The sequence below is a fragment of the Heterodontus francisci genome, chromosome 7 (assembly GCF_036365525.1).
Source record: "Heterodontus francisci isolate sHetFra1 chromosome 7, sHetFra1.hap1, whole genome shotgun sequence".
Lineage (NCBI taxonomy): Eukaryota > Metazoa > Chordata > Chondrichthyes > Heterodontiformes > Heterodontidae > Heterodontus > Heterodontus francisci.
This window is the reverse complement of record NC_090377.1, coordinates 51,283,166-51,303,815: the sequence shown is the minus strand read 5'-3', so window position 1 is coordinate 51,303,815 and position 20,650 is coordinate 51,283,166. Positions and strand designations below refer to the sequence as shown.

Genomic DNA, 20,650 nt, shown 5'->3' with positions numbered 1-20,650 from the left:
CTTAGGAAAGCCAGCATTCCGTAAACCTGGATGCTGCCTTAGTGTGATGCCAAAGGCAATGAATTCCCCAGAATCTCCTGTAAAGTGTATCAGTAAATTGATGAATGCATGCCCGTACTATGGCCTTGTTGATATTACTACAATGTCTTATGGCTTCCTAAACAAGACAATGCCATAAAAGTGGCATGTGGTGGTCACCTCCATAGCCACAGAAAGAGCATTGGAAGTAGATGATCATGGTTGCAAGGCCTCATATGAAAGGTGGCAGATCTGTTCTATTGCTTCTTTGTTTAACTGTACTATTTCTTGCACCTCCTCACTGAGATCCTCATATGATCTGTGTTACATGGATTTTATTATGGGAAGTTCTTCTTCTTCTTCTTCTTCTTTGGCCTCCTTGTCTCGAGAGACAATGGGTAAGTGCCTGGAGGTGGTCAGTGGTTCGTGAAGCAGCGGCTGGAGTGGCTATAAAGGCCAATTCTAGAGTGACAGACTCTTCCACAGGCGCTGCAGATAAAATTGGTTGGCGGGGCTGTTACACAGTTGGCTCTCTCCTTGCACTTCTGTCGTTTTTCCTGCCAACTGCTAAGTCTCTACAACTCGCCACTCTTTAGCCCCGCCTTTATGGCTGTTCGCCAGCTCTAGCGATCACTGGCAACTGACTCCCACGACTTGTGGTCAATGTCACAGGATTTCATGTCGCGTTTGCAGACGTCTTTATAGCGGAGACATGGACGGCCGGTGGGTCTCATACCAGTGACGAGCTCGCTGTACAATGTGTCCTTGGTGATCCTGCCATCATCCATGCGGCTCACATGGCCAACCCATCTCAAGCGCCGCTGGCTCAGTAGAGTGTATATGCTGGGGATGTTGACCGCTTTGAGGACTTCTGCATTGGAGATGCCAAGGATTCTCCGGAGGCAGCGAAGATGGAATGAGCTGAGACGTCGCTCTTGGCTGACATACATTGTCCAGGCCTCGCTGCCATAGAGCAAATTACTGAGGACACAGGCTTGAAACACTCGGACTTCTGTGTTCCGTGTCAGTGCGCCATTTTCCCACACCCTCTTGGCCAGTCTACACATGGCAGCAGATGCCTTTCCCATGCGCTTGTTGATTTCTGCATCAAGAGACATGTTACTGGAGATAGTTGAACCTAGGTAGGTGAACTCTTGAACCATTTCCAAAGCCTGGTCGTCGATATTGATGGATGGAGCATTTCTGACGTCCTGTCACATGATGTTCGTTTTCTTGAGGCTGATGGTTAGGGCAAATTCATTACAGGCAGCCGCAAACCTGTCGATGAGTCTCTGCAGACACTCTTCAGTGTGAGATGTTAATGCAGCAACATCAGCAAAGAGGAATTCCCTGATGAGGACTTTCCATACTTTGGTCTTCGCTCTAAGACGGGCAAGGTTGAACAACCAGCCATCTGATCTGTGTGAAGGAAAATTCCTTCTTAAGACTTGAACGCATGTGAGAGCAGCAGTGAGAAGAAGATACCAAACAATGTAGCTGCGAGAACATAGCCCTGTTTCACGCTACTCAGGATAGGAAAGGGGTCTGATGAGTTGTGTCTTTCATATTGTCATGGAATGAGGTGATGATGTTTAGTAGCTTTGGTGGACATCCGATCTTTGCTAGTAGTCTGAAGGGACCATGTCTGCTAATATCTGGGGGTGGGAATCCATCTATCCTAAACTGTATGACTCTTCTTTGTTCCATCCTGTACCGCTACTCCTTCTCCTCCATGATAACAGCCCACAAGGGTATGCTCATTGGGAATGACATTCCTGTTCCTGAGAAGCCTGGTGGTCCAACATAGTCAGAAACAGAAAAGGTCTGAATTTTATGTGTAGAAAATGGCAAATTTCTTATTTGCAAATGCACTTTGTTATATCAGACACACACTGCTAATCTTCCCCCAATACTTTTAATTGTGTTTATGCAAGTGTAAGTGACAATTTAACTACATGCAGGTTGGGAAATAGTTGCATATCTACTCCAAATGAACTCATACAAATTTTTTAATCACAGCAATAGTATCATAATCATTGCAATATAGCAACAAATATGATAACTGTATTTGAATATAATAAGACTCAGATATAAACAGCATGCGATGCCATGTGTTTTGTTGTTCTGTTGAACAATGGTGGAGAAATAATGGCCTGGATTTTGCAATCAGTGACAAACAGGCACTTGCCATTCATTGCACTTACACTTTCCCACAGGCTTTCTGTGGGTTTTTACGTAACAATTTGTGGCTGTGCCCTCATGATGGCAAGGTTGTGCAGGATGCAGCATTCCTTAAGCACCCCAATGGCCTGCTCAATGACATTTCAAGTGGTTGCATGGTTCTCGTTATATGCACGCTACCCTTATATGCTTGGGTTGTGCAGTGGAGTTGTGAGCCAGGTGATCAGTGCATAGTCCTTGTCACCCAGTAGAATAAAGGCTTCATAACTGCCGCCAGGAAACCAGGCATTCACCTGCATGTTGTGCTGAGCATGGTTGCACACAAACTGAATATCCAGGGAGTGGTACCCTTTGCAGTTGCATTACATCTTTGCATTTAGATGTGGTGCTTGCAAAGCAATGTGTGTGTAGTCAATAGCACCCTGCACCATGGGGAAGCCCATTAGCCTGGCTAAGCCACTTGCACACACCACCTGCTTCTCTCTGGGAAGAGAGAATGCAATGTATTCTCCTCTCCTGGCACACAGTGCATCAGTGACCTCCCTTATACAGCAGTGGATGGTAAACTGCAAAATGAGATGTTGCCTGCTTCAGCTTGGAATCACCCCCATGCAAAAAAATATGGAACAGTGCGTGGAATATAATTTTCCAATGGATTCTGAGACCGCAGAATTAGACTATGTAGCGCCACTGGTGGTTCATAGTCATTATGGTAGCAGTCTGAGCCGACATGGCAGAAAATATGGATCTCATGACCTCAGTTTGAGTTTCCACTGCATCTACTTCCATCCCTGCTGTAGTTGGATCTGAGACTTTAGCCACCAGATGCTGCATCACAGCTGGGTCTACAAGTGCTGTCATGGAGTTTGCCACCACCTTCACAGCGTCAAGGATAGACTCCAAGTTCTTCATGATGCTCTATGCCACATTGAAGCATGGACTCCTCCATGCTTCTTGACATTGACAGAAAACTGTCTGGCAGGCCTGCCAATGCAGCAAGCATCTTGGTGTGCATTCTCATCAGTATCTCCTGCACGCTGTCCCATTGAAGTCCTCATCAGAGTCCCCTGTCACAGAACATGTGTGCAACCTCACCCTTAACTGGCACAAAAACAATTCTTTCCCACTTGCCTGGCTGCAGCCCATTTGTACCCAGCGAGTCACCACTTGCAGATCCCAACTCTACACAACTTTCTAAAGTTCACTAATGCCAGTATCTGATCTGGTGCCTGCAATTGTCAGAGCAAGTGATGGTGGTTCTTCATCAGTGGTGTGGTATTGTTCTTGCCCTTCCTCTTGTGGCTGCTGTGGTTGGACAGGCAGCAGTTCCAGGGCGTCTAAAAGCAGAAAATCAGAGCGAGAAGGTTGGGGTGAGGGAAGTGGGTTAGGGTGTTTAGCAATAGTTTATGGTCACATCATCAGCAACTTGCACTTAATGCCAGATAGCAGGATGAGAGTGAGATGGAATTTGAGAGGGGACATAAAGGCAGGAATATGCTGGCATCCTCAGTGTTCTCAGCGATGCATAATGCAATAAGCTATGTCACAGCTGGCCCCATGATGTGGAGCACCATTCTCTCCGTAGGGCTCCGGAGATGCAGTCGTGCTTGTCCTCTGCTGGTTCTGCTCTGCTCTCTTTTATTTCCACTTTGTCGTACAAGGGCGGCACAGTGGCGCAGTGGTTAGCCTCACAGCTCCAGGGACCCGGGTTCAATTCCGGGTACTGCCTGTGCGGAGTTTGCAAGTTCTCCCTGTGATCGCATGGGTTTTCGCCGGGTGCTCCAGTTTCCTCCCACTGCCAAAGACTTGCAGGTGACAGGTAAATTGGCCATTGTAAATTGACCCTAATGTAGGTAAGTGGTAGGGAATATGGGATTACTGTAGGGTTAGTATAAATGGGTGGTTCTTGGTCGGCACAGACTCGGTGGGCAAAAGGGCCTGTTTCAGTGCTGTATCTCTAAATATAAAATAAAAGGGCGAGGAAATAATGTAAATGATTGTACAGCACAGTGTTTGGCTCATTCAGCCATAGCTGAATAGCTGCAGATATGTGGAGGTGGCATGAGGTGAATGTGTGGCTGCCATCATTCGAATGTGTGAGATGGTAAGCTGGAGTATCTGTATGGTAGACCTGAGTCCTGACTGCTAGGGACTCCTGATGGGGGTATAGTACATTGAGCAGCATGAGAGGTTGGTGGTGCGGTGGGTAGGAGATGTTTTTTGAAGATGCTTTCACTGACCTGGACCACTTGTGTGTGGTCGTTGAACTTTTTAATGATCAGGTCCTCAGGGCCAGACTCTGGGAGTTGAGCTTTCTGACAACCTGCTTCCATTCCCTTCGGAGGGTGTTTCTTGCTCCACCATCCCTCCCGTCTGCTGAATCATGGTCTCTCTCCCCCTGTTGACCTCCATCACTTAGGCCTCCAGTGCCACATCAGTGAACCTGGAGCCCTTTATCTTCCCTGGCATTCCATTTGTTTTGCTTCTATTTGCAGCCAGTTTCATTACAGGCAGTCAGCAGCACCTTCTAATGACTGCAGCTCCCCTTTAAAAGGTGCAGGTTGCCTTTAAGAGCTGGATAATGGCTGGAATACATGCTAGTCTTGCATGCTGCTGGGTCCTCTGTTGAGCGTTCAGCCAGCCAGCAGTGAGGGTCACACTCGGCTGAACACTGTAATCATGGAAATGAGGAGACAGCAAGAAGTTTGCATGCTGCCTGCCTCAACAGGACCAGGCACAGGCAGATTGCTGATAGCGACCTCCGTGCTTGAAAAGTGAAGCAGACGAATTTTTAGCCCCTAGACTGTTCCCAATTGTTAATTATATGCAATAAAATTTGACTCAGGTTAAATTGATAAAGGAAGTTGAGAGATACTGCACAAACAGCCAGATTGTGTAGTAACCAGACAGGAGTCAATTCATTGTCCAAGAGTTGCAAGAATATATTATTTTTATTCATTTGCATGTGCAGTCTACTTAATTTTTAAACACTCCGCAAGAGCAAATGGATCTTTAAAAAAAAAGTCCATGTACTAATTTTCCTTCATTCATTTCAGACTATAAACTGATTATTCATAATACATTTTGCTTTCAAGCACAGTATATGATTGTGGTGGCACAGGAATCTATAATAAGGATAAATTCAGTGGGAAAAATCTTAAGTATTTGCTCTAGGAATGTTATTGATTAGCAACAGAGGAAATAGGTTATTGGAAATCAGTTGAATTTGCACTTTTGCATAGAACTTATAGCACAGAATCAGGACATTTAGCCCGACTGGTCCATGTGGGTGTTCATTCTCCCCATTATCATAAAAGATAATACTGGGGAATGCAATATTTTCCATACTAAGGTGCAGTGCTAATGTAAGATCTATACCCAAGTTTCACAAATCAAATAATGCATATTAGGTGGAAATAATCAAAACTAAAATTGAAAACTGCCAATCATTGTCAAATAATTTGCACATCGAGTACTAAAAATGCTGAGATTACATTAATTATTTGGTTATTGTCCATCACAAAACTAATAAAATTGATTAATCAGATTTCTGAAAAGAAAAAACACTGCATGCTGAAAATCTCACATAAAAACAGAAAATATTGCAAATACAATACTGGTCAGTCAGAATTTGTAATTTGGAAGCAATAATTAATGTAATTTGTCTTTTTTTATTGTAGATGGTTACTGGTTGAGTATTTCCATAATCTTCGCAGACTGTTTTAGTCAGCTCAAAAGTGCCTTGTACTATCATATTCCTTGTCTCTATGATGAAGCCCTTTGTTGAAGTTACCCATTTCATGCCATTGGTTTTGACTTTCGTTTGAGTTACTCTGTTCAAAGCTTTCAATCTGTAGGAAGTAAGTAAAGTATTAGTGGAATAAATCAATGAAATCAAAAGCTTTAAACTGAGAATTAATCATTTTGTATGAAGGTATTAGCACCATCTAATTAGCTAGTTTGAAATATTCATTACCCAATTCTACTCCTGTTAATGGGTAAATTTTAAAATTATGATTTACAAGTATTGTTACATATGCTTCAGATTTGCACTAGTAATGTGTTAAAACATCTATTAGCCTCTTTCAGCTTCTGGAATTTGTCTAAAGTAATAAATTATTATAGGAATAAATACAAGGAAAAGGTACAACTGAGCAAGAAACTAAAGAAAATATTTCTCCATAATTTATGAATATTTGTTAGTTTAAGCTTTTGAAAATAGCATTAATTATATGGGAGCATCTTCTCAAGTATTGGGAGATTATCACAGAAGCATTTTTATTTTCTATGGGCTTGAGGCTATCAGCTTTTTGGAAATATTGTGAACCAAGAAGCTCTTTTGAACCAGGGAAATGAAATTTCTTGTTTGAAGCCATACTGAATAGCATTCAATGTACCAATATTAAAATAAGCAATCAAAAGCAATCAGAAAATTGCTTTTGCATACATTTTCTTGAAGCTCAGTGCATAATTTTTCATTATGGTAAGATTTTCCTGTAATCTTGAACAATCATTTAATTTTTTAAAAAAGATTTTCTGTGCTCATCAAAATGAGGGCTGTCAATGCTGGGGATTGGAATGTTTTCCATTTCAGGTACCAAGTGGCAGCTTCAACATCTTCCAGGTTAAGAATAAGATTACTAATTTAATGCCAAACTAAGGGCAGTTTTGACCTGTCGCTCCTTCTTCTTTGGGCCTCCTTATCTCAAGAGACAATGGATATGCGCCTGGAGGTGGTCAGTGGTTTGTGAAGCAGCGCCTGGAGTGGCTATAAAGGCCAATTCTAGAGTGACAGGCTTTTCCACAGGTGCTGCAGAGAAATTTGTTTGTCGGGGCTGTTGCACAGTTGGCTCTCCCCTTGCGCCTCTGTCTTTTTTCCTGCCAACTACTAAGTCTCTTCGACTCGCCACATTTTAGCCCCGTCTTTATGGCTGCCCGCCAGCTCTGGCGAACGCTGGCAACTGACTCCCACGACTTGTGATCAATGTCACAGGATTTCATGTCGCGTTTGCAGACGTCTTTATAGCGGAGACATGGACAGCCGGTGGGTCTGATACCAGTGGCGAGCTCGCTGTACAATGTGTCTTTGGGGATCCTGCCATCTTCCATGCGGCTCACATGGCCAAGCCATCTCAAGCGCCGCTGACTCAGTAGTGTGTACAAGCTGGGGATGTTGGCCGCCTCGAGGACTTCTGTGTTGGAGATACGGTCCTGCCACCTGATGCCAAGTATTCTCTGGAGGCAGCGAAGATGGAATGAATTGAGACGTCACTCTTGGCTGACATACGTTGTCCAGGCCTCGCTGCCATAGAGCAAGGTACTGAGGACACAGGCCTGATACACTCGGACTTTTGTGTTCCGTGTCAGTGCGCCATTTTCCCACACTCTCTTGGCCAGTCTGGACATAGCAGTGGAAGCCTTTCCCTTGCGCTTGTTGATTTCTGCATCTAGAGACAGGTTACTGGTGATAGTTGAACCTAGGTAGGTGAACTCTTGAACCACTTCCAGAGCGTGGTCGCCAATATTGATGGATGGAGCATTTCTGACATCCTGCCCCATGATGTTTGTTTTCTTGAGGCTGATGGTTAGGCCAAATTCATTGCAGGCAGCCGCAAACCTGTCGATGAGACTCGGAAGGCACTCTTCAGTGTGAGATGTTAAAGTTGCATTGTCAGCAAAGAGGAGTTCCCTGATGAGGACTTTCCGTACTTTGGACTTCGCTCTTAGACGGGCAAGGTTGAACAACCTGCCCCCTGATCTTGTGTGGAGGAAAATTCCTTCTTCAGAGGACTTGAACGCATGTGAAAGCAGCAGGGAGAAGAAAATCCCAAAAAGTGTGGGTGCGAGAACACAGCCCTGTTTCACGCCACTCAGGATAGGAATGGGCTCTGAGGAGGAGCCACCATGTTGAATTGTGCCTTTCATATTGTCATGGAATGAGGTGATGATACTTAGTAGCTTTGGTGGGCATCCAATCTTTTCTAGTAGTCTGAAGAGACCACGTCTGCTGATGAGGTCAAAGGCTTTGGTGAGATCAATGAAAGCAATGTAGAGGGGCATCTGTTGTTCACGGCATTTCTCCTGTATCTGACGAAGGGAGAACAGCATGTCAACGGTCGATCTCTCTGCACGAAAGCCACACTGTGCCTCAGGGTAGACGCGCTCGGCCAGCTTCTGGAGCCTGTTCAGAGCGACTCGAGCAAAGACTTTCCCCACTATGCTGAGCAGGGAGATTCCACGGTAGTTGTTGCAGTCACCGCGGTCACCTTTGTTTTTATAGAGGGTGATGATATTGGCATCGCGCATGTCCTGGGGTACTGCTCCCTCGTCCCAGCACAGGCATAGCAGTTCATGTAGTGCTGAGAGTATAGCAGGCTTGGCACTCTTGATTATTTCAGGGGTAATGCTGGTCACTAAAAAACAAAATGAGACTGCCCAAACTCTTGTCGTATCATACTGGGCTGAATTTTAACCCAAGTCCTAAAGATGAAAGGCCAGTGTCATGACCAATACCTAATTTTGAATTTGAACAACTTTGAAAGTAGGTGTGAAACTAAAGAATTTTCAGCCTGATTTGGTTTGAAAGTAAGTGACACGAGGACAAATGAATTCCAAGAATGTTGCAGTTGTGGTCAATACTTACATTGCACAGGCAACTTTGCTGAGCTTTGTTGAGCATCATCCATAATTGTTTAAAGTGATTCACTCAACACCATAGCATTTAAATTATTTTAGTTTAAAAAGGTAATTTGAGTTCATTATAAGTACTTATGATAAATGTGTATTTAAAGATAATGAGGTAGCTTTTTGTCTTCATTGCCTGGATGTTAAGCATCGCCTGGATTTAACTCAGTAAGGAAAATTGGGTGGGAATGATCACACACCACTTACAGGCCCCTGATTTTCCTATCATTAATTTAACTTAATGGAAAATCTGAGGAGTTCTGTACTGGTGTGTATTCCTCCCACCCAGTTTTCCTCTCTGCATGATGCTGCTTAATGCCTAGCCTGTAAAGATGAAAATTTACCCCTACATAAATAAAGAAAATCTAAACAAGATGTTCAGTGAGAAATTAACCCTATATTTTGTTCAGTATTAAAACAGTGCCTCATTATAGAGTCCTTGTCTTCCATCCATCCTCTGGTTGTTGTCAGTAGGAACCATTTTTACTCTTGGAATCGTGACTGGATGCAAAGATTTGTCCATTCCGTTTACCAAGGGTTCTTTCAGTTCATCATGTTTAACATGTTTTCGCCTACAATAGTGAAATTAGAATAGTTGTTAATTTAGAAAGTATATTTGTATTAGAAAAGTAAATAATTCTACAATGGATCAGAGCTATGAAATGTTCTACCGCTTACATAAAACAAAATCGATTGTCACCATAGAATTGTTTCCATCATAGACCAGTGTGCTATTGTCTAACACTTGTTGAACTGAAGTTTATGACCTACTGGTGTTACCCCTCTACTATCCAATCATTTCAGGTATTTCTGCTGTTTTTTTGTATTATCAGCTGTTTTTGGCTACTTTGGGCAGGAATTAATTTGAATTATATTTGCATAAGTGCTTGAGAAGAAAGATCAGTATTTTCCAACAGATTACAGGCTACATGATGAGAATACTCCAGTACTGTGTTTATATTAAACTATTGATTACTTTGATTACTTTAACAATTCTCCAGTGCTGGCTGCCCTCCTGCTACTGCAGAAACTATGGGCTGGCCTGGCGGCAGGCGGATAAAATGGTGACCCGCAAGCCAGCATGCCGCCGCGATCTTCTTTGCGGCGCCCACAATAAAATGCCAGTCGGGCCATCGCCCACCCTCCCCCACAATCACGAAGGGGGCGAGCTCTCAGCTGGCAGTGGCGTCAGCTGCCTGTGCGCTGGCGTCATTTTTAAAGGGCAGCTGGCTAATTTACATTTTTAAGGTTATACCCTCCCCCCACCCCCGCTGTTCTGATCAAAAATCTGCTGTCCCTTTCCCACCTCCCAATAATATTCAATTATTTGCCCTCTCCACTCCCAAAACACATACCTTCCACACTTGACCGTCCCCCCCCGCCTTCCAAAACTGAACGAAGTGCAGAGGTCACCCCTTCCCATCATCTCCTACACTAATGATGTAAATTAGACACCGTTTGCCCCCCACCCTGCACGAAAAATCTTAAGCTTCCCCACTTCCCTACCACTGTGGCGCCTGCATACCCCAGACGGGAAAGTGAAGGCGCGTGAGTGCTGCCCGTCATTCAGCAGATCGCAGCCCATGGCTAAGATTGCTTTTAATTTTATTTAAATGTATGCATTGTCTTAATTTGAATATTTTAATCCAGGTCCTGCCGCTGGGCGACGGGAGGACCGCCACGGAGCCTCGCTGCTGCCATGAAGATTGGGCCCGGCCCTTCCGACGTCTGGCTCCATGGCAGGCCGCATCCCTAAAGTCACATCACCTTAACGAAATTTTAATGTTGTAATATGTTGCTCAGAAAACAGGTATGTTGAAATAATGCTATGTATTTCAGAAATATATTTGCAAGAATATGAATTAGCTCCAGTAATTGTTTATCACCTAATTTGGAGCTGTACATTTATAGGGGCCTTTCTTGTACATCAATAATGAAGAATGTTGGACTCTGATAAAATAAATAATCTTACCTTATATAAATTAATCCAAGTATCAAACTCAGTATCAAAACTCCAGCTATAACACCAAAAATTATAATACCGAGTTTAAATCCTGCAAAATAAAAGTACATTTTAAAATAATTATCAAATGAACTGTAACAAACTGTATCTGAAACCTTTGAACCTCAATGTTGATGCTGTAAAATGTTATTGTATAAACTTCCATAGAAACGTATAGCATAAAAGGAGGCAATTTGACCAATCATGCCTCTTTGAACGAGCTAGTCAATTAGTCTCACTCCCCTACTCTTTTACAATAGCCCTGCAAATTTTCCTCAGTGGGTATATAACCAATTCCCTTTTGATATTTACTATGTAATCAACTTCCACCACCCTTTCAGGCAGATGATGTCAACTCACTGCATAAAAACATTCTCATCAACCCTTTGATTCTTTTGTCAATTATCTTAAAGCTATGTCCTCTGATTACCAGTGCCAGTGGAAATAGTTTCTCATTTTTATTCTTGTAAAACGCATCACAATTTTGAATACCTCTATTAAATCTCCCCTTAACCCTCTCTGTTCTCAGGAGAACAATACCAGCTTCTCTAACCTCTCCACATTTCAAACTTCTAATTTCTTCTTTCCATTTTGTAGCTAAGCAGTTTATAAGTATATCAGTAAAATAAAGCAGGATAAAGAGGAATTATATAAATTGAATATAGTTTGGATATATAATCTAATGTTAATTTAGAAACTGGACTCTGCTATGACCTCAGTGATGAGTTGACCTCATACAGTCAAAGGGTTATTATGTTGAATATCATGTACGCCAACACAAGATGAACAGAGCTGTTGAGATATACAGCCTTAAGATGGATACTAATACATGGATGTTTTTTTTTTAAACTAGCAACACCTAGCTACAGTTATTGACCATTAATTCATTATGTGACTTCCTCACACATATCTTCATACACCACAATTAATATGGTCTTGTGGAGCATGATGACCCATGAGGTGTAGCAAATTGATTTGACTATAAATTGTTCATTTCATGTACTTCATCTTTTTAACTATAAATACACGTATTCCTTTTAAGGAAGTCCATTTTGAGATATCATGGGCCGATTCCTTGGGGTTCAGATTTTTGGGAAGTAAATTTTGTGCTGCTCATCAAGGCGAGGGATGTCAGTGCTAGGAAATGCTTTACCATTGTTCTGAAACAAACTTCAGCAAAGAGCATTAACAGGCCAGATACGCTACATAGTAGAGGCAAAGTTGAGCTCCCATCACCCTGCTCTGACAATGTACTTTAAAGGAAACTTCTGAAGGGCTAACTCTGCACACACAAACAGCACCAGTGAAGCACTGCTCTTTCATTAATGAGAGAATTCCATCCCCTTCATTTCATGGTGTGAGTTTGAAGTTATTAATTGCAGTTCTTACCATCCTTGCAATCTATTCCATTATAGCCAAACGGACAACTAAATGAAAAGAAACACATTAGTTAAGACTAGTAAAAAAAAAGATGCTTCAACAGCATAGCTATGTAACAAGTCAAATTAATTTTGGCCTACTAAAATAGTTAACTTGAAATAAGATCAAAATAGTTAAAAATTGGGTATCTATAATTCATTTTTATTCAGTTTTAAATGCTGTGTTTATTTCTTTTTTGGAATCCACCTCAAATGGATCTGTTTACCTATAACATTAATTCCCTGAATCCTGAACAGAAAAACATAAGCATTAATACTTTTTATGTAATTTTTTTCTCCATTTTCTCCACCCCTTTCTTTTCCTGAAGATGTTAACTCCTTGCCGGAATACTTTTCTATTGGCACAGTCACTGTATGGTACTTCACATAAGTGTCATCATTTATGTAAACTTTGATGGTAACTTTCAGCAGGCTGTTCAATCACAGAGGGACAATATCAGCAAAGTTATAGCAACGCTATCACCTCCAACCTCCCCTCCAAGTTGCACACCATCCTGATGTGGACATATATCACCAGTCTTTCAGCATCACTGGGCCAACATCCTAGAATTTCCTACTGAGCACAATGATAGGAGCACCATCATCACAAGGATGACAGCTGTTCTGGCACAACACCACCTTTTCAGGGAAAATAGAGATGTGGAATAAATGCAACCTTGCCAGTATTCCGCTCAAACCAAAAACAAATAAAATCAAGAGTGCCAGTGGTGACAATGTGACCGAAGTGAAGAATTTTTTATGCCAAAACCACTAGGAAAAACACTTAAGAAAATTAACAAATCAGTCAATGCCTCAAAGTAATGTTAATTATGAGAATCCAATGGATTACTATGGAAGAACTTTATAAACCATGGAGCTAAAGAAATAGTAAGATATCTTCCTACTAATAATTAGAGTCTTGTTCTATAGGGTTTATTAGATACTTTAGTATGAAAAGCATTTGATCAGTTAAGAGTTGGATCAAATTAAGAAAGCATACTTAACCAGACTGCTGCCATGACAGCTCAGTTGGCTGTCATTGTTGCTTGGCAGGCCACTTGCATGGGGTTTCCAGGCATTACATTACTCCAGTCTCCAACAGTGCCCTAAGGAGTGCTGAGGCTCTGCCCCGGGAGAGTGGCCTTGGCTCCATGGGAGAGGCATCTCACGGTGACAGCTCTCCCACCAGACAGTCCAGCAGGGCCCTTGCTGATGCCACTCAACTTGCCAGCCTAGAATACAGCAGCTCATGCCAAGATGCTGCAGTCTGCAACGGGGCCCTCTTGGCCCAGAGCTGCTCGTGGACATCCTTCAAGGTTATCTGAAGTGAAGACAACAGCCATAAATCTGGAGTGAAGAAAGACAATTAGATTGTGGTTGTAAGTGGTAAGGATTGTAGGACTGTTGGGGAATGGGAGGGCTGATTTCGGTGAAATGTTCCTCAATGAGATGATCTCTGAGAGTTTGGGAAAATAAGGGTTCTGGTGGTTGTTCTATCTCCTTCTCCTCTTCATCTTCCACCTTCTCCTTCTCTTCCAACTCCTCGTTCACTTGTTGCTCAGGTTGTGGTAGGAACTGATCCCTCATGATAGCAGAGATGTGGGGGATGCATCAGGCACAAATATGGATATCCTCTCAGAGATGTATTGCAAAGCTGCTCCGAATGGTTCATAAAACAGAGGTGTTGCTTCAGTGCTCTGAATGGGCTGGATTTAGTGTTCACATCATGGTTTCTGGTGGTGGACCTGGAAGTGCGTACTGTCGCCGCTCGTCATGGCTACAGATGGCCCATCACAATCACTTGGTGAGCAGTTAATTATAATAATGAGGGTGCAGGGCCAATCCAACTACGTGAGGGGGTGGGATTCAAGGTGCCATATGCAGCATTAGCTGACTCCAGAGCTGGTGTTGGTGCCATATTTAAAGCCCTGTCAGCCCTGCTTTCATTGCTGCCTTTGAGTCATTTGCTGTTTACTGCTGAAACTGGTGTTGGAGTGGCTCCTGGACCCCTCAACCCCGTACAAGGACGCCACAGTACGGCAGAGGCAAGACACAGGGTGGCCTCATGGTTTCGCGATGCCTCCCTGGAGATTCTCCTCCAGGCTACAAAGGAGAGGTAAGATGGATGGCAAGAAGAGGTCCTCCCACCTGACTAAGCAAGCCTGGATTGAGATCACAGAGGAGGTCAGCAGTTGTGGGGTGACCCGTTGAACATCATGCAGTGCATGGGGAGAGTCAATGCCCTCCCTTCGCTCTGCCAAGTTGATTGCTCCATACCACTCTCCTTTTTGGGGATTGCATGTGGCTACGTGTGAGGAAGCAGGACATGGGGAGGGAGGCACCACAGAGACGCTGGCAAGGGGGATAGGCATTACTAAATCCTGCCAGATGCATGGCACAGGCCACTATCTTTTTATTTATTTAGAGATACAGCACTGAAACAGGCCCTTCGGCCCACCGAGTCTGTGCCAACCAACAATTTATACTAACCCTGCAGTAATCCCATAATCCCTACCACCTACCTACACTAGGGGCAATTTACAATGACCAATTTACCTATCAACCTGCAAGTCTTTGGCTGTGGGAGGAAACCGGAGCACCCGGCGAAAACCCACACGGTCACAGGGGGAACTTGCAAACTCCGCACAGGCAGTGCCCAGTATCGAGCCCTGGTCCCTGGAGCTGTGAGGCTGCGGTGCTAACCACTGCGCCACTGTGCCGCCCTAATCTTACGAAGCTCATCCCCATTACCTCTCCCTGAGAACTGACATAGAGATGAGCCCTATCGCAAACCCCAGCAGAGGATGAGGGGCTGCCACTAGTACAACTGTCGTGTAGCTCTTCCTGTGAAGTATTATATCTCCCTCTTTCCACTTGCAGGACAAGCACGCCCATAACAACTGGGAGACCTCATGGACTGGTAGAGGAATTTCAGACATATAGGGCTGCATTTTAAAAGCCCGATGCTAAAATAGGTGGCGGGCGGAAAAATTTGCAGTCCGCACACACTTGGGCCCACAGTGCAGAGCCACCATGATTCCAAATGCAGCAGCTCATTAGCACGGCTGGGGCGGCTGCTCCCCCAATGACATGGAGTGGGCGGGTGATCTGTCCCTGGCAACAGTTTTAAAGAGCTTACAGCCTCAATGAATATTTAAATTTGAAAGGAACATTAACTGTAAAGTTTACAAAAATGAAAATAATCTTTCCATGCCCTCCTCCACCAGCGCCCCCCAAATCATTCCTGCGGCCCCCGCCCAGCATACCTACCATGAAAATTTGACCTTCCCCGCCACAAGTTCGGAACCTTTGTCCTTTACCCCTTACCATCACCGCACCCCCCCCTCACCCAACCAATCCGAAGAGTTCGATCCCGCTCCCCACTCCTGCACTGAGAAATGTACCTCCTTCCCCCTTCCCACAGGAGCAGCGCCTCATTTCCCTGAACGGTGACTCGAAGTCACGGCATTGTCGGCAGCCGGAATGAATATCTCAACCTACTGGCAGAATCACTGCAGCCTGCATATTAATCAATGGTAAGTACCTATTTGCATATTATAATGCAGGTCCCATCACCGAGGGGCGGGGCAGCCGCCACAAGGCCTCGCTGCTGAGATTGGGACAGGGCCTGCCGGCGTCAGGGTCAGTGGCGGGCCTCATTCGTTGCGATCTTCATGCCCTCTCCCGCCACCGTTCCCGGCGTCGGAAACCTAATAAAATGCACCTCATAGCCTCTATCAGCAGCTGACAATAAAGCAATGGAGTTAGTGGGGACCCAGGGTAGCTCCTCAATGACAAATGATGAGACTGGATTTTTCATGCAAGAGAGTGAGGATCATTTTCAATCGACATCCAACACACTTCTGGAGATCCACATCATGCATGGATTTCATGACGAGATCTGCACAGCCTACCCCACACATATTTGTGTTCTCTCATGCAGGTCGGCGTCCCCAGGAAACTACATCAGAAGGGGAACAGCAGTCAGAGGATGCACCATCACGTGACTTTCCTGCACCTTCTATCAGCGCGGATATGTTTTTCTCAGTGGGATTCTGCTCGGCTTTAGAATCAGGGTCACACTTGGGGTTTCACCGGTGTTGGACATTTGCCATTTGTTTTGTGTTGTAAAGCTTCTTTGTTATTGAAGTTAATATTCATTGTGGAAAATGCTTATTCTTTCATGCTTTTATTTCGAGATGCTGATTTCACTATTCTCCCTTACGGGGCTGCCAATGTAGGCACAGCCCTCCTTTAGTAAGTGTCTCATATGGAGCGCGTGGTTAAACTGGGTGCTAGGCGTGGAACCCAAATAGAAAAGACTGAGTGCATTTAGGTGAGTCTTTATTGATTTCACTATGAGAGGCCATCATGGTGGCTGGAAGCAGGTAAGTAGGAGATTGTCTCTAGCCTCCTTGGCCCGTCACTCAATGTGCCTGGCCTCCGGTGCACAGGGTTCAACATCCAGTGCTGCCTGTTCATCACCCTCCTCTGTGTCCTCTTCATTGGTTGAGGAGTGGTGATCAATCATGTCCTCTTCAGGCAAGGTCTCCTTCCTCTAAACTGCTAGATTGTGCAAAGCACGGCAGACCACCATGACATACGGAACCCTTGCTGCAGCATACTGCAGGGCTCCACTGGATCAATCTAGGCACCAGAGTCTCATTTTCAGCAATGCAATGGCCTCTTCGATGGTCGCTCGGGTAGAGCTGTGGCAAATGCTGTACCTCTCCTCTGCTGCAGTGCGAGGGTTTCTCATAGATATCAGTAGCCATGTCTTCAAGGGGTAGCCTTGACCCTGAGAATCCATCCCTGATGGTGAGTGGGGGGGGACTGAAAAACTGTGGCACCTGGGGGCTATTGAAATATGTAGGAGGAATTGCACACATATAGTCTCCTGGGAAGCAGGCACACAGGAAATGCTTTTGGTAGTTGCAGACCAGTTGCATGTTGATAGAGTGGAAGCCTTTCCTGTTGATGATAGTCCATTGGAGCCTTGATGGCCACATGCATGCAATCTGTCACACCTTGCACCGGATGAATCCAGCGCTGCCTCAAAACCAATGGCCCTCTCGGCCTGACTGTCAGGGTATATTGACATAGTTACCAGCCCTCTTCAACAGAGCATTGGTCACCTCCATGAAACAGTGGTGGGCTGCTGCCTGGGTGACCCCACACATGTCCCCAGTGGATCCCTGGAAAGATCCAGACACGTAAAAGTTGAATGCTACTATGATCTTCAGGGCCACTGGCACAGGGTGACCCCCACAGGTTGCAACTCTTCCTGCACCATGGCGCATAAGTCAGTGATCGCCTCCCTGGAGAGCTGCAGTTAGTGGAGAATGCAGCAGCCTTCTTGGCATGGCCGACTGCTGTTTCTCTTATCGTGGAGCTTCATAGGCAGTTGAAGCTTGCTCCTGGCCCACCTCATATTGGAGACATTGCATCATGCCACAGGGGTCTAAAAAGACAGGGTGTATGAGCCATGCCAGGTGATCAGTGGGCTTCCAGAGCATCGTCCTTGCTGAGACAGTTTTGCCTTGGCATCTTTGACTTTGCTACTCCTCTCCGCTGACGCATTGAAGGCCCTCAGTGCCCACCTTTGCTGGTAGCCAACCCTCTCACCCAGCAGTATGGCCACCTGTGCTGACAACCTAAGACCAACCCACCCAGTACTGCCACTCGAGACTAAACCCACCCGTGCAGAGTGCGCAGCACTGCTGGCCGACAATGGTCTCCGCTCCCCCCTCTTCCCCTATCCATTGCTGGTTATGGCTGCCTACCCGTTGTGGCACTGAGCCCTTACCTAAGTGCCGCCACCTTTCAATGGCTGGGAATCCGAAGGCACATGATGGCTGCCCATCGTCTATTTAATCCCAAGCCCCCCACTGAATCGCGATGAATTGCATGCAAATATATTATAAGTAACAGATCTACAATTTAAATGCCAGTCTATCGTGTTGGGGTGGCGATGCCACCTCAGTGCTTTCCCACCACTGACTACATCCAGAACCAATGACATTACATCGGATTGCTGGGCGGACACGTCCAAAGCTATTCTCTGCACCCCCCACCCCCCCATGCCCCAATTTCCACTCCAAACGGGTTCACTAAATTCAGCCCACTGTTTGCTGATAATGTTCCTTGTGGCAGCATGGTTTTTATTGTATACAAGCTTTGCTGCTGTGCATGGGTTCCCGACGGGAATCATAAATCCTGTTCAGAGAAGATATCCCAGTGTATACAGCCATTGTGTTCCAGCCAGTATTCCTTCACTGGCTGGATGACAATGTGTGGTGAACAGCCTGTAAGGGAAAAAATGTGTGTAAAATAAAAGTAATCTTATATGCTAATTATTCATACTTAACCTTTCACATTTGCCATTGTTTCTTTTATATCCAGCCTGACATTCACAAGCAACGCTTTCACCTTGTGGAACACAGTGTTCATTTAATTCTTTGCATTTCAAATAGCATGAATCTGAAGGTATTAAAGAAAATTACTGTAAGTGGTACTGAAGCCACTGACATTTTCAAACATAATTTAAATGTTTTCTACATTTGGATCTTAGATTAACCAATTATTTCACAGATATAGAAATGCTAAATAAAATTCAGATGAAATTTAATGCAGAAAAATGTGGGGTGATGCATTCTGGAAGGATGAATAGGAGAGGACAGATATGCTTGGAATTTCTGTCAGGATTGGTTCACCCAATCTACTAACTGTAACTTTGGTGTACCCCAGTTAAAATCGCATTTATGCCTTTTCTCCAAGATTTTTGCTAATCTTCTGCCAAAGTTATGTTAGAAGATCAGGCAAACATGCTGAACATTGGAACACACAAATTGGGAGCAGGAGTAGCCCACTCAGCCTCTCAAGCCTGCTCTGCCATTCAATAAGATCATGGCTCAGCTGATTGTAACCTCAAGTCCACATTCCTGTCTACTCCCATAACATTTCACCCCGTTGCTTATCAAGAATCTATCTACCTCTGCCTTAAAAATAGTCAAAGACTCTGCTTCCACTGCCTTTTGAGGAAGAGCGTTCCAAAGGCTCACAACCCTCTGAGAGAAAAAAATTTCTCCTCATCTCTGTCTTAAACGGGTGACCCCTTATTTTTAAACAGTGACCCCTAGTTCAAGATTCTCTCAGAAGGGGAAACATCCTTTTCACATCCAACCTGTCAAGCCCCCTCAGGAGCTTTTATTTTTCAATCAAGTTGCCTCTTACTCTCCTAAACTTCAGCAGATAAAAGCCTAGCCTGTCCAACCTTTCTTTATAAGACAACCCGCCCATTCCAGATATTAGTCTAGTAAACCTTCTCTGAACTGCTTCCAATGCCTTTACATCCTTCCTTAAATAAGGAGAACAATACTGTACACAGTACTCGAGTTGTGGTCTCACCAATGTTCTGTTTAACTGAAGCATAATCTCCCTACTTTTGTATTCAATTCCCCTCGCAATAAATGATAACATTCTATTAGCTTTCCTAATTACGTGCTGTACCTGCATCCTAACTTTCTGTAATTCATGCACCAGGACACCCAGATCTCTCTGCATCTGAGAACTCTGCAATCTCTCACTAATTCGATAATATGCTCCTTTTCCCTATGACAGTTCTAAGCTAACTGGCCTGTAGTTTCCTACTTTCTGTCTCCCTCCCTTTTTGCATAAAGGAGCTACATTGGCTAGTTTCCAATCTAATGGAACCTTCCCCAAATCTAAATGCATCAACTATCTCACTAGCCACTTCTTTTAACACCCTAGGATGAAGTCCATCAGGACCCGGGGACTTGTCAGCCCGCAGCTCCAAAGATTTGTTCAGTACCACTTCCTTGCTGATTGTAATTTCTTTGAGTTCCTCCCTCCCTTCCATTTCCTGATTTGCAGCTAATACTGGGATGTTACTTGTATCCTCTTTTGTGAAGACTGATGAAACATGCCTATTCAATTCATCTGCCATCTCCTGCATTTCCATTATTAATTCCCCAAACTCACTTTCTATAGGACCAACGCTCACTTTGTCAACTTTCTTTTTAAAATATACATTGAAACTCTTACTATCTGTCTTTATATTTCTTGCCAGCTTTCTCTCATACTCTAATTTTTCCCTCATTAAACTTTTAGTTGTTCAATCTTCTGACCTGCCATCCATCTTTACACAGTTACATGCATTTTCTTTAAGTTTGATACTATCTTTAACTTTTTAGTTAACCACGGATGCTGGGTCCTCCCCTTGGAATTTTGCTTTCTCATTGGAATGTATCTATTCTGTGTATTCTGAAATATCCCCTGAAATGACTGCCATTGCATCTCTATTGAACTATCCCTTAACCTATTTTGC

The 20,650-nt window shown here is 44.2% G+C and overlaps 1 protein-coding gene across 20 annotated transcripts in view; it reads right to left on the bottom strand.

Moving 5' to 3' along the window:
- Positions 1–5,127: 5,127 nt before the first annotated feature.
- LOC137371703 (mucin-13-like) overlaps positions 5,128–20,650 on the bottom strand; it is a 146,883-nt gene continuing 131,360 nt past the window's right edge. For 19 of the 20 annotated variants that reach the window (XM_068034499.1, XM_068034501.1, XM_068034500.1 and 16 more), the window contains 5 exons: positions 18,672–18,783; positions 12,275–12,312; positions 10,856–10,937; positions 9,308–9,455; positions 5,128–6,050 (listed from right to left, as the gene is read on the bottom strand). In XM_068034499.1, the coding sequence (XP_067890600.1) occupies positions 5,931–6,050; positions 9,308–9,455; positions 10,856–10,937; positions 12,275–12,312; positions 18,672–18,783 (500 nt within the window). In that variant the 3' untranslated portion in view covers positions 5,128–5,930. Of the gene's footprint in view, positions 6,051–9,277; positions 9,456–10,855; positions 10,938–12,274; positions 12,313–18,671; positions 18,784–20,650 lie in introns of all 20 variants that reach the window. The other variant, XM_068034507.1, reaches the window with a different exon arrangement.